Raw genomic sequence first — 14,198 nt, forward strand, 5'->3', positions numbered from 1 at the left:
AAATGTGCTGACTCAGTCTCAGTGTTTATTTTTGCCAGATAATTATATTTAAATCTGTTAGGAGGAGGGGAAGACACTTTCAGAAGAGATAAGCCACAAACACGTGTAGGATTATCAGTCAGGCTTGTTTCTTGCTAAGGGTTGCCCAGCGATGACTTTGATTTGCTTTATTTCGCCATTTCCCAGTAGAAACCAACATCTGCCTTTTGCAGGCAGATGTGCCAGTCACTGATCATGTGGGGAGGGGTGTGGTCTGAAATTTCAGAGTAGACTTATTGAGGGGCATCTGTTACTTTAAATGACTTGCTGCTATACAAAGGCCTAGATAGGGCTCCTCAGCTGGTCATCATCAGGACATTAACTACGGGGAAGTTGACGGTGGGACCTCATAGTCACTCTCTAGGGGGATGTGGAGGTATACACAGCAGACGCAAGAGGAATTAGAAGGAAAGCCAACTTGTATCCCCTCAGTAGCTGCTTTGTTACTGAGGAAGTACAGCACAAACTGCTAAGACAGGAGAAGCTTCTGCTCGATGAAGGTCAATCAGAAGCAAAGAAAGTATGTTATGGTATAGAGATTGTATAGAGTGCAGAATAGAATGTATAGAGAGTACATAATCTGAGGTACACAACCATGCACGATATTTTGTTCTTGAATCTGCAGCAAGTGTTAAAAGGCCTCAGTTAGCACCCCCTCTCCCAATTTATCAAAAGCTGCCTTATCACTTGTCATTCTTCATTTTAAACAGGGCAAGCCTCCTTATGCTGCTTCAGCAGAGGAAGTGGCCAAAGAACTGAAGTCAAGATCCGGGGAATCCAAGTCCTCTGCCGTGTCTTCAGATGGGTCTCTGGCTGAAAATGGAGCGGTGGCTGAGGAGAAGCCAGCTTCCCAGATGAACGGGAGTGCGGGCGACGCCAGGGCCCCCAGCCACTCGGAAAGTGCCTTGAACAATGACTCTAAGACGTGCAATACAAATCCTCACTTAAATGCACTAAGCACAGACAGTGCTTGCCGTGGAGCCGATGCTCTGGAGGCGGCTGTCTTAAAGCAAGAAGAATAAACTTATTTTTTATAGAGGGTGAAGGATGCTGGAAGGATAAGGATTTAGGAATATCTGGAGAGAAAGAGAGCCTACAGTTATGTACATTTTTTCCTTTCCGTAAGAGAAAAATGAGGACTTTGGAAATTCGGATCCCTCTTTGATATCAGAGATTTAAACAACACATTTTTTAGTTTTAACCAGTTGTAGTCAAAATGCTACAATAAAACAAAAAGAGAGAAAGAAAATGAAGAGCATTTGACTCCCACACTTAAAATGAAGTACACACAAAGTTTAAACTGGTTATGACAAAAGCCTATAGTTGTGTTTCTTGAACTATAAAGAAAACAAATTTTGGCAGTCTTTAAGTATATATAGCTTAAAATATCATTTTTAGCATTTGGCACCATATGTATGCCATTATCTTTGATTTTGCATTACTGTTCACAAGAAAGCTTTAAGGCTTTGATTTTATGATTATGAAAGAAATAAGGCACAACCACAGTTTTTCTTTCTTACTTAAATTTCATCACTGTTGATGTGGTTCTTTTGCATTAAAAGAAAAAGTGCAACTATCAAAACTAAAAAATTATAGAGTAATATTGCCGTTCTGATTTTAAATATACAGTACATCATACATACTTTACAAGCAAGTTAAATGGACATAAAGTTGAAATCATAGAAGATGCAAATGACCTTTCAAAATCAACACAATGTGTTCTGAAACTTTTCGTGACTTAATACCATGCATCTGTGATCAATGAACTATGTGGTTTTGAATCGGATGTAGACCATTAGTGCTACTACTTGAGCTAAACTTCTGCATGGTTCATAATTTTTAAAGTGTGTAGTTAATATTATGCATGTTATTGTCCTTTCTTCCATTCTTACCAGTATGTGCCCATTTGCAAAACAAAAATGCTAATAATCAGTAATAGTCCTATAAAAGATGTTAACTCTGTTTAGTCATTGACTGATCTTGCTCTAACCTTAAAATTTTGTGATTATTGACCTCTGTTGCATTTATTCTAAAACCCCCTCAAAATTATCTAGCTGTTTCGAATATCAACATTACCCTGGTGTATTCACTGCTGTATGCATTATTGTTCTTTGTTGCTGTTTTATGCCTTCATATTAGCAAAATATGAAATTCCGTGAAAAAAAAATCCCTTTGATCTTTAAAAAACAAAAAACAAAAAAAAACAACCCCTTTTCTGTAGCAGGAAACAAATTGCTTGTTCTTGAGAACTTTCCCATCAAGAATTTAGTAGAAGCAGGTATACTTATATCATTTTGATGTTTTTGTTAATGTTTCCAAACAACGTACTTTGAAATCAGAATCACTTCTTATTCGTTTTCATATAATTCTCCTGATGCTCTTCATCACACATTAGTGATCAGAAACGAGATGTAATTCCCCAATCCCTGCCCGCAAGACCTGAGTAGGATCTTACTGTAAGTTGAAGGGAGTTTTGCCCTAACTCATGGATTGTGCAAGAATGAACTGCTGTTGGGTTTGACTGATTGTAGATGGGTTGTGGTGTGGTGTATTGAAGGCTATTGAATGCAACTTACAATGCTTAATAAAAATCTTTATTCTTTTAGTATAAAGTATGGTGTGGCTTTAAATTCCTTGTAAAAACAACATTTACTGAGGTTTTATTCAAAGTGAAGCAACTACTTCAGCTGGTCAAATAAGATTTAGAAATATTTTGTCCTTTGTAAGTAAATCTAGGTTTCCAGTTCTGAAGGAACATACATAAATGGTTAGTATGAATATTATGCTGATGTCTGAGTTTCATAGTTATCAAAAAAAAAATTCTCTCTGATAGAACAGGCTTAGACATTTTTTTCTAAAAAATGTGATCTTGATTAAACCACTTTAAAAACAAATCCATACTTCATTCAGATTTGTTTAATTTTTACCTGATGTTCCTTTTTGTTTGGGGGATCCACCACATTACATTTAGTTGTCATCTCTTCAGTCTCTTAGACTGTTTTGAGGAGTGTGGATAAGGTATTTTGTTGAATGTTCCTCAATTGGGATCAGTTATGTATTTCTCATGAGTCAACTGGAGTAGTTAACATGACATCACTGTTGATTGACCTTGATTATCAGGCCTGAGGTATAGTGTTGTTTAGGTTTCTTTACCGTAAAATTGCCCCACCCTTTTCCATCTGTGGTCTTTGGAAGAGAGTCACTCTGCACTGCCCACACTTGTAGGAGTGAGGAGTTATGCTTGAGTATCTAAATTATGCAGCGTTATTGTGCATGGCAGATTTGTCTTTTCCCTCATTTCCCCATACGTTTTTAATACGTTTTTACATCAGTGAGTTCTGAGTGCTTAGCACAGGACAGGGTGGCGGCAGGCACTGAGTACATTTTACTGGTGGTTTTCTGAGCATCCATTGTAAACCTCTCATGTTCTAACAACCTCAATCGTGCTAAAATAGGAAACGCTACTTTAGGAACACTATTCTGGGTGTTTTGGATCATTTAATCCTTACAGCCCTATAAGGACGACACTATTATAACCACCAGCGAGGCTTTTTTTTTTTTTTTTTTTTTTTTTTTTTTTATCTAAGATGACACGGTTAGAGAGCGGTAAAGACAGCTTCAAATCCGTGCTGTTGGGCTCGAGTCCACGCAGCTGAAGAGCCGGACCTTTCGGCTGTCCCGTCCCCTTGGCTTGGCCCCACTGAGCGTCCCCTGCAGAAACCCGTGTTAGGTCGCTGTTGGCAGTGTAGCCGTGGCGTCACCGGTGGGTGCAGGGACTGAACGCGCGCGCTCCGCGCCTACCGCGCAGAACCCTGGGCGGGATGGGGCCCTGTTGGGACCGGGAGGGGAGGAAGAGCAGCCTCGGGCTTCTTGGGGTAAGCCGTTGAGAAAAGACGTGGAGAGGACTTCGCGCTTCCTGCCCCGCGAGGAGGACTGGGTCTTGCGGAGGGCGGACCCGGCCCGTGCGTAAGGCAAGGCGGGGCCGGACGTGGGGCGGGGCGGGGCGCTGGCGGTGCGCGCGCACCTCCTCGGAGTTCCGAGGTCCCGCGCCTCCTGCGCTGGTTCTCAGGCCAGGCCCGCGGGGGCCGTGGTGGCGTCTTCACCGTCTGTACCCGGAGCTGAATTCTGCGCGCGAAGCGCCAACAAGGCCCTCGGGGACGGTGGCGGTGGCCGGGGCTTTTTCCGCGCGGTCAGCGTTCAAGTCATTATTTCCAGAACTCGGTCGCGAAAGACACTCTTGGACCAGCAAATCCCCCGTCTTGGGCCGCGCGTCCGGGCAGCCCAGAGCTGCGCGCCCCCGCGGAAGTGACCGGGATTGGAGCGCTCCGGCTCTGCGCGCAGACTCGAAGTGCCCTGCGCTCACACCGCCGTGTCTTTGGGATAGTGGTGACAGGTGATGAGGGCCCAGCCCAGCGGGCCCGCTGGACGGCCACGTCGCAGGTGCGGGACTCTTTCAGTCCGGTGTCTCCCACAGGTTTCTCCGTGGCCGGCCGTGCTTCCAGTGCCTGGACTTGCTCCAGAGGCCAGCAGTGCTGTCCCTGCCGCGACCCCGCACGGCCCTCACATTCTCTTGGCAGACCCACCGCCTGGCGAACAGCGCATGGTTCGGACAGGAGAGGGTTGGAGGCACAGCCTGGGCCGGAAGCGGAGGAACATCGAGGGCACCACGCGTGACTGCGACACACTGGCCATCCTGCCCACGTCACCAGGATCGCATCCTGAGCCGCCATGCGGGCCAGCCAACACTTGGACCGAATTTTGACCTGGTGTTGACCATTTCTTCCTTTTTAAAAAATAACTTATTGATCTCCTTTTCTCACTTCAAAAATGATGTTTATTTTAAGAACTTTTCAAATTCTAGGTTAAAAAAAGAAAGAAAGAAAAATCACCAGTAATTCTTCCATCCCGAGACACGTGTTGTTAGTATTTGTTCTTTATCTTCCCTTTTTCTGTGCAATATATCGATGGGCTTTGTTTTATTCACAGAAAATAATTAAGCTATCCATACATATTTTGTAACATTTTTTTCCCACTTAGTATCATTTTGGGTTGTCTCCACCTGCCATTCCATACTCTACCACAGCCCCACAACCTGCCTGCCCATTGTTTCTGGACGTGGCCTTGTGGCACCCCCCCGTATTGATGGGTCGTTTGTGTCAGGCCCAGCTTTAGGCCTGGAGGTGCTGAGGGCAGCAAGGGCCCTGCCTTCATAGCCTTTATATTGGGTGGAACAGTATACATGTGTACAAAGAAGACGATTTCAGACAAGATGAGGAAATTAAATGAAGTGATGGGGTATGTGGCAAGGAAGGCCTTTGGGACTAGGTGTGACAAGAATGGTGGTCTGTGCAGAGGAGTTTCACCCTCAGGCCCAGGCCAGAAGCAGTGGACATAGAGAATCTAGGAGTGAGAGGAGAAGCTGCCATTGCAGAGTGAAAGTTCTGGGCATGCCTGAGGCCCTTCCCAGGTTGTGAGTGGTCTCCAGGCAATCAAGGAGGGAGAGACACAGAGAGGGGTGGAAGGCCAGGTGAGGTCCTCAGCACTGCCCATACCCCACTTCCCCCTGTTTGCCAGGGTGACCTGAAAATAGTTTCTGGTTTTCATGTGCTTGGGTTGCCAGTGTGCTGACATTTCCCTTGTTTACTGCTCCCTTCGTTTCTCCATTTCTCCAATCGACAACTTACAATGTCCTGACTCTTTTGTGATTCTAAAATCCCAGGCCAAGGCAAGAATTTTAAGAAATAATTCACTATCTGACCCCTCATCCATGTCATCACCTGCACGGACAAAGGGAGGACACCACCAGTCCTTTCCTGATGTTTGCATTCTCAGAAAGAGCTCTCTTGCAGTCATCTTATTCAACCCTCAATTCTTCTGAGGATGCTTTTCGCCTTCCTTACTTTACTCTTTACTCTCCACTGGCTAGAAGCCATTTTTCCAGGAGCCACTTTCGCTCTCCCTACGTGGGTCCCAGGCTGTGGGATGCAGGGCTTCTCTCCTTATCCTATTAGCCTCCCTAGCATAGGCCGGGCCACAGGTGACCCACAGATGAGGCCAAAGGAGGCTCTATACTCGGTGCCTCAACATGTGCTGGGGGCTGGACTGTACCCCCAAATGGGAACTTATTTGGAAATAGGGTTGTTGCAGGTGTAATTAGGTTATGATGACATCATGCTGGAGTGGGGTGCGCCCTAATCCAACAGGATTGACATCCCTATAAAAAGGGGAAATTTGGACACAGATACACAAAAAGGGACAAAATAGCCTTGTGAAGACTGGAATGATGCTGCCACAAGCCAAGTTGCTGCTGGAAGCTAAAGAGAGGCCTGGAACAGACCCTTCCTAGCACCTCTGGAAGGAGTGTGGCCCTGCCGGCACCTTGGTCTCAGACTTCTGGCCTCCAGAACCTGAGACAACATATTTCCGTTATTCTAAGGCACCCACTCTGTGGTACCTTGTTAGGCAGCCCCAGGAAGCTGATAGACCCTACATGTTGCCATCCTGGTAAGTGCAGAGTGCGCTCTGCCCAGGTGTCTTAACCCATGGGTGGACTGCCACCATTCCAGCTCCTTATCTTGGTGTGATTTAGCCCTGGTTGCACATTTTTCTTTTTCTTGATACCCAGAGGGGTGACCAGAAGCGGCCTGGGCCAACCAGAATGTAAACAGTCCCATCTGTAATGAACCTGCCTGGGTAGCAAGAACTGTCGCCCTGTTTCTCCAACAAGAAGAGGCTGATTTCCGACTGAGGGCCTCGTCTTCACCTGATACTGACCAAGTACTCCCAAACCCATGAATCTGGAATGCCCTGCACAGAGGTATTCCCAGATCACTGGTTGCTTTATCCACCTATTGGTCACTTCATGGTGGGTCTACTAGGGCCAGCACTGTGCTTGCTGCTAGAAAACAGCCATGAGCAGAACAGAGACCTCCTTGTGCTGTGGCACTTTGCCAGAGTAGGAAAAGGATAGTCGCATGAAAATTCACATAAGAGAAAATAAATCAACATAAAAAAGCAATAGCAGTGGTAATTTCTATGAAGTTCTGTGAAAGAAAATGCAGAGGAAAGGAGGAACTTCCTATGGGGGTAGGGTAGAAGAAGGTATGAGAGTCTCTTTGAGGAATGACCTGGAGGTCCAGTGGAAATTATCCAGGCAGAGCTGGAGCCACTTCAGGGCGGGTGTCTGTGATAGCATTGGTCAGCTGTGCCTAGCAGGCACCAGCAGCTCATGAAGCAAACAGCTGGAGGCACCCTCAGCAGAACTACACAGTCCTCATCACACTACACCCATTCCTGGGATATGTGCATGTCCATTCCTGCAGCCCAGTGAGGGCTGTGGGAAGGTCATCCTGGTCCCAGTTTGCCTGGGCTAGCCCCAGTTGGCCCACTCCTTGGATAGTAAATTATATGGTCACCTGGCTGAGGGGATTTTTGTCCTCAAACTCAATGCTTCTAAACACCACAGGGCCATCCTAGAGATAGTCAACATACCTATCAGGAAAACCCAAAAGGCTTCCAAAGTGCCCATGGGTCACTGTTTATTTCAATCAGTTCTAGATCAGACGAGCTTGGTCCAGGTACCCCAAGAAGGGCTCACTCTTAGAATTATCTTTGCATTCACCAGATGGAGTCATCTGTCACAAAAGTACACATCCAGTATTGAACTAGTATCTCCTTTCTGACATCTCCCATCCCCCACCCCCAAGATAGTTATTGGCTGTCTGTCTCTCACTCTGGCACATAAGCTCCTTGGAGGTAGGAGAGTGTCTGCCTTGTTCACTGCTATAAAAGCCACTCTAGTTGTGCACTAACACACTGGATTACCTAGATGAAATGGACAAATTCCTAGAAATACACAACCCACCCAAACTGAATCATGAAGAAATACAACATTTCAATAGACCTATAACTACTAAGAAGATTGAAGCAATAATAAAGCACCCAACAAAGAAAAGCCCAGGACTAGATGGTTCCACTGGTGTATTCTACCACAGCTTTAAAGAAAAGTTAACACCAATTCTCCTTAAATGCTTTCTAAAAATTGAAGAGGAGGGAACACTTCCTAACCATGTATTACCCTGATACAAAAACCAGACAAAGACTCTAGAAGAAATGAAAACTGCAAAACAATATACTTTATGAACACTGATGCAAAATCCTCAACAAAATACTAGGAAAACAAATTCAATAGCATATTAAAAAGATCATACGCCATGACCAAATGGGATTTGTTCCTGGAATGCACCCTTTAAATCAATAAAAATTGATGAATGTAATATATCACATTAATAGGATGAAGGGAAAAAAATGAGCATTTTAACTGATGAAGAAAAAGCAATTAACCAAATACAAAACCCTTTCGTAAAAAATGCTCCACAAAATAAGAATACAAAGACACTTTTTCAACATAGTAAAAGGCCATATATGAAAAACCTTAAGCAAACATCATAAAGGTGAAAAAGTTAAAGAAAAGCTTTTCCCCTAGGATCAGGAACAAGAGAAAGATGCCTCACTTCTGTCAACACACTATTAGAAGTTCTAGCAAGAGAAAATGGGCAAGAAAAACAAAAGTTATTCAAATTAAAAAGGAAGAAGTAAAATTATTTGTTTGTAGGCGACATGATTTTATATCATGTAAAATCATCAAGATTTAGGAATGCTAAAGATTCCACAAAAAACTGTTAAAACCAATCAACAAATTCAGCAAAGGTGTAGGATTCTACGTCAGCACATTATAGTTAGTTTTGCTTCCACACATTAAAAATGAGCAATCCAAAAAGGGAATTTGGGGAATAATGCTATTCACAACACCATCAAAAAAATAAAATAAAATACCTAGGAATAAACTTGACCAAGGAGACAAAAAGACTTGTACTCTGAAAACTACAAAACATTGTTGTAAGTAGTTAAAGAAGACACAGTAAATGGAAAGAAATCCCATGTTCATGAATCAGAAAACAATATTGGTAAGATGTCAATACTACCCAAAGTCATGTACAGATCCAGCACAATCCCCAACAAAACTCCAACAGCCCTTTTTGTGCAGAAATGGAGAAGTCAGTCCTCAAATTCATATGGACTTATAAGCCAAAACAATCTTGAAAAAGAACAAAGCTGGAGGACTCATAACTTTTGATTTCAAAACTTACTACAAAGCTACTGTAAAGCTACTGTGTGGTACTGGCAAATGAATAGACACACAAAAGAACAGATACACAGAAGCCTAGACACACAGAAGAATGAAATACAGTAGAGAGCCCAGAAATACAGTAGAGAGCCCATATGGTCAAATGATTTTTGGCAGCGGTGTTATGACCATTTAATGGAGGAAAGGACAGTTCTTAGCAAGTGGTGCTGGGAAAACTGGACATCCACATGCAAAAGAATAACAGTAGACCCTTACCTCACACTGTATACAAGAATTCGTTCAAAGTGAATCAAAGACCTAAATTTAAGAACTGAAACTGTAAAACTCTTAGAAGGAAACATGAGAAAGAAAGAAGATATACAGATCTTTTCATATGCATATGAAAAGATGCTCAACATCACTAATCATTAGAAAAATGTAAATCAAAACCACAATAATCATGGAGTTTCAGTAGAGCCAAAACAAAACAAAACTGAAACACCACGATGAAATACTACTTCACACACATTAGGATGACTATAATCAAAAACCAAATACATATATAAAATACCCCAAAATGAGAAAATATTATGTATCTATGAAGATGTGTGGAGAAATGAAAATGCTTGTGCACTGTTGGTGGGGAATGTAAAAGGGTGCAGGTGCTGTGGGAAATTGTTTCCTCAAAAAATTAAAACTATAATTATCATATGATTCAGCAATTCTACTTCTGGGTGTATGTACATACGAAAGAAGTGGGACTTGAACAGCTATTCGTACACCCATGTTCATAGTAGAATAATTCATTATAGCCAAAATGTGGAAACAATCTGTGCCATCGACAATGAATGGCTAACCAAACATGACATATACATACAATGGAATATTATTCAGCCTTAAAAAGGAAGTTCTGACACATGCTCCTACATGGATGAACCTTGAGGACATTAGGCTAAGTGAAATAAGCCATTCACAAAAGGATAAATAACTGTGTATGAGGTACCTAGCGTCATCAAATTCATAGTGACAGAGTAGGATGGCGGTTTCCAGGGACTGGGGAGAGGAGGTAGTAGAGAGTTAGTGTTTAATGAGGACAGAGTTTCAGTTTGGGAAGATGTTCTGGAGATGAACTGGTGATGGTTGCACAACAATGTAAATGTACACTGTAAGTGTACACTGAGCTGTACACTGTAAGTGTACACTGAGCTGTACACTTAAAAATGGTTAAAATGGTAAATTTTATAATGTGTATGTCACTACAAACTGGAACATTCTGCTTTCCCTCAGGTAACAAGATGAACAACAGATCTTGGCCTCAAATGCTGACAGCTAGGTGTGCAGTGCTACAGTTGTGTTTCATTGGGGTGCAAGGGTGAAGGCAGCACCTTGGGAGCCCACCTTCTTATGCCTGCAGGCGGCTAGGCCACTTGGGGTGGGTGGTGAAGTCTTGATGCTCACAGACTCTGGGATGCTGCGCCCTGGGGAAAAAGGTGGACTTGGTGGGTGAGCATTAAGGCAAAAGGTAGACCACATGGAGAGGACACCAAGCAGAGTTCTAGAGGTACGCCTGTGGCCAGAGAGGATGCCTGGACCTCTGAGACCTCTGCATCCCTCCTCTCCAGGTCCTTATGAGGAAGTTCCCTTTGCTCTTCTTCCCCTCGTTGTGAGCCCTTCCAGGCCTCTGCTCCCAGGTCACCTCTGCTGAGAACCTACCTTGGGCCCATTTCCCCAGGGCACTGTGAGATCCGGTCCACCAGTACTTGTACATGTGTCGCCGTCTCCCTTTACTGCAGTACCAGCTCCGGAAGACTTGAGACTTCTCAGTGTTCCACAGGGGCTACCAAATGGGTACGGCACTGTTCTGCACAGAGCAGGTGCTTGGTACATGCTTAAGTAAATGAATGAGAGGTAGGGAGGACATGGAAAAAGGGAAGGCTTTTCGATGAGAGACAACAGGGAAGTCATAAGAAGGAGCCAAAGAGAGGAAGACTTTGGGATCCATGTTGAGATTTATTTTAGTCTGTATTCAGCAGGCAACCATGCAACAGCTCTGAATAATGGCAAAGTCCCAGCGGACACTTCCAGATGCAAGTAGATTCCCTAAGGTCAGCACTGAATAACCAGGGGTGGGATAACAGGCTCCCAGGATATTTTGTGTGCTCAGGGTACCCTAGGGGAGTGACCAAGTGGAGCAGCATAGGCTCTGGCTCTGAATTTAGTCTGGGCTCCTGGCCTGCTCCCCACTCTCATCAGCCAACTGACCTCCTTCATGAGGCAGTTAACTGTTTTGAGCCTGTTTTCACTTTGGGAAATGGCACCAATCCTACTGTCTATGATACCTATCTATGTACCTATCTCTAAAGTGGCAGCAACAACACCTAAGGTATTAAATGTGAGTGTTGCGTATGTAATCATCACTACCCAGGGGATATGCTAAGTGCTTCACCAGCAGCTGGGTGAGTGTTGGTCCATGTCCGGGAAGAACTAAGAACAGTGCACTATACCTCTAAGCATTTGATAGACGCTGAGTAACTATCATCATTATTTGCAAACAAAAAATGAAAGTGTCAGAGATGAGGACTGCACCAGAAGGGTCTCTAGACGTTTCTGGCTTCAGGGGACCACATGTGGGTGGATGTGGATGCTGCTGGTTGGAGTGCTTCAGTACTGTTGGATGGGAAGGTAACAGCAATGCCCAGGCAGGCTCTCTGGGCCTCCTTGCACACTCTGACTTGCAGGCTGAGCACTGTCTATCTGCCCTAATTCACACCAGGTTGTCAAGTGGACAATGTTTAACAGTTACTCCCTTCCCAGAGCCATACAAAATGTCACCAGGAAAAAGGACTTTGGAGAGGAGGGTGACAGCTGGAACTCAGGTAGGAAGGCCTTAGCTCCAGACTCTGAGCACCTCACCAAGATGTGAGAGGGTGGGGAAGGGAGTTTATCCCTCTCCCCCCACCACCCTTCTCCAGCTTCTTCTTTACCCCATTCTCATCTTCCTCATGCTTGTCCCTCCCAGTTAAAGCCCTGTCCTGAGCACTGCTGAGGCTATGGTCAAGGGGTCATCTGTTGGAAGAGGATGGCTGACTATGTGAGGGCAGATTTTGACTCAGGAGTAAGGACTTCAACTAAGCTGCCCACAAGTGGAGCAAATGGTCCTTAGAGTCTGTTGGCTGCAGCTGAAGGCCTGTCAAAGATGCTGTTGTGAGGTGGTCTGGACCAGACTTCCTGCCCCGAGTCTGATATTCTGAGCTTGCAGTGGTCAAGACAGGACAGAGTGAGGGAGCATATACAGAGACAGGTTCCTTACTCCAATTTAGGAGCTCACTCTGCTCCTGCCCCCTGAGATGAGCAAGGGGGCCACAGTACACAGCAGCTGGGAGGGGCAGAGAGGTCCTGTGATAGAATGGCTTGAGAAAATATCCCTGCTAGCTGAGCAGCCCACCCATACACCCCCAAAATCTTGACCAGCCAGGTAAGGTAGGAGAACCACTTTAGGACAAAAGCTGTGTGTGTGTGTGGGGTGGGGGGGGTGACGGGGGGACAGAGCAATGCAACAGCACCTTGCTACCCCTAGGCCTCAGCCACCAGCGGGATCAGCAATCTAGGACACAGACAGGAGGTTTGAGACCTGTTGCCCTTCCTGCCCCTAGATCACCCAGGCCAGGGGGCTCTGACCAGGTTCCCGGGCAGCTCAATTCCAAATAATCGCTCTCTCTTTACAGAGCTAAGCCAGTGCTCCTGGGTCCCCTAAATTCTGTCCTCCTCTAGGGCTGAACATCAGGGAAGTCCGTGGTAGTGTAAGAGGTGTATGCGTCCCCAGTCAAGAACGAAGGGGTAAGACTGCAGGTAGGGGAGCAGGAAGCAACAGGAGGAACGCCCTGCCCTGCTGCTCATCAGAACAAAGTTAAAGCCAAGTAGTGTCTTTTCGGCCTTCTGAAGGATAGCATCCTATGGTCTTACCCCGCACCCAAGGGGTCTCCTATACCCCAAGCCAATCTTCTCAGCCCACACCCCGTGGGGCCCCCCACCTGCCTTCCCTTTAGGTCCCGCCCCATGTTCTCCCCCGATCGTATCCTCGCCCATCTTCACCCTCAGGGTGTTTCCACGGGCCTTCCTTCTACTCCCTCCCCACCTTCCCCCGCGGGTCTCCCGGTCCACTTTCTTTTCTGGCGAGTCCACCAGCCCACAGTCTTCCTCGGAGGGGTCCCGGGCCCACCTTCTCCCCCAGAGGGGTCCCCAGGCCCACCTTCTCCCCTGCAGGTCCCTGGCCCATCTTCTCCCCAGCAGGTTCCCGGCCCGCCTTCCCCGCGGTCCCCGGCCCGCCTTCCCGCGGCGGGAGCGGCAGCCAGGCCGCGGGCGGAGGCGGCGCCACCCGGGGCGCTGACGTAGAGGCCGCTCGGCGGCCGGGGGTCCCTTCGGTGGGGCCGCGGCTCCCCGCCCGCCCGCCGCCCCCGCGCGTCCATTCCCTTTTGTGTCCCGCGCGCCGGCCCCGCGCACACTCGCGCCCTGCGCCCCCGGGCCGGCGGGCGGCTCCCCGCGGCCTGCGCGCGCCCCGCTTTGTGTGGACGCGCCGCGGGTGCGCGCGGGCTGTCGTGCGCCCCCGGCCCGTCCCCGGCCCCGGCCCGCCCGGCCCCCGCCCGGCCCGGCCCGCCCGGCCCGACCCGGAGCGCAGCGCGGGCGGCGGGCGGGCGGGCGGCGCGAACATGGCGACGGTGCCGGTGTACTGCGTCTGCCGGCTGCCCTACGACGTTACCCGCTTCATGATCGAGTGCGACGCCTGCAAGGACTGGTTCCACGGCAGGTGAGCGCGCCCGGCCCCGGCCCCGGCCGCGGCCCCGGCCCCGGCCCCGAGCTCGGCCCGGCCCGCGCGCCCCGCAGGCCGGGCCCCGCCGCCCGCCGGCCGCGCGCCCTTTTGTGCCCGGGGCGGGGGCCAGGCCTGCGGGGCGCCCCTCGCCGCCGCGCACAAAGCGGGCCCGGGGGCCGAGCGGGCCGGGCGGAGAGTTGGGGCGCCCGGCGGCCTGGCGTCTGA

General features: G+C 47.5%; 2 protein-coding genes and 1 long non-coding RNA gene across 5 annotated transcripts in view; 2 read left to right on the top strand and 1 right to left on the bottom strand.

The window, feature by feature from the left end:
* Window positions 1-2,651, top strand: part of FAM120A (family with sequence similarity 120A) — a 102,208-nt gene extending 99,557 nt beyond the window's left edge. For both annotated transcript variants that reach the window (XM_016125370.2, XM_036239070.1), the window contains one exon: window positions 750-2,651. In XM_016125370.2, coding sequence (XP_015980856.1) covers window positions 750-1,061 — 312 coding nt within the window. In that variant the 3' untranslated portion in view covers window positions 1,062-2,651. The remainder of the gene's footprint in view (window positions 1-749) is intronic.
* An 839-nt stretch (window positions 2,652-3,490) lies between these two features.
* Window positions 3,491-13,719, bottom strand: LOC118615035. The gene is made up of 2 exons (XR_004956291.1): window positions 10,880-13,719; window positions 3,491-4,896 (listed from the first exon to the last, which is right to left on the bottom strand). It is a non-coding gene; the product is annotated as an uncharacterized LOC118615035 (long non-coding RNA).
* Window positions 13,720-13,802: 83 nt separating this feature from the next.
* PHF2 (PHD finger protein 2) overlaps window positions 13,803-14,198 on the top strand; it is an 88,752-nt gene continuing 88,356 nt past the window's right edge. The window contains exon 1 of one of the 2 annotated variants that reach the window (XM_016125371.2): window positions 13,803-13,970. In XM_016125371.2, coding sequence (XP_015980857.2) covers window positions 13,873-13,970 — 98 coding nt within the window. In that variant the 5' untranslated portion in view covers window positions 13,803-13,872. The remainder of the gene's footprint in view (window positions 13,971-14,198) is intronic. The other variant, XM_016125372.2, reaches the window with a different exon arrangement.

Source organism: Rousettus aegyptiacus, unplaced genomic scaffold (genome assembly GCF_014176215.1).
Source record: "Rousettus aegyptiacus isolate mRouAeg1 unplaced genomic scaffold, mRouAeg1.p scaffold_m13_p_3, whole genome shotgun sequence".
NCBI lineage: Eukaryota > Metazoa > Chordata > Mammalia > Chiroptera > Pteropodidae > Rousettus > Rousettus aegyptiacus.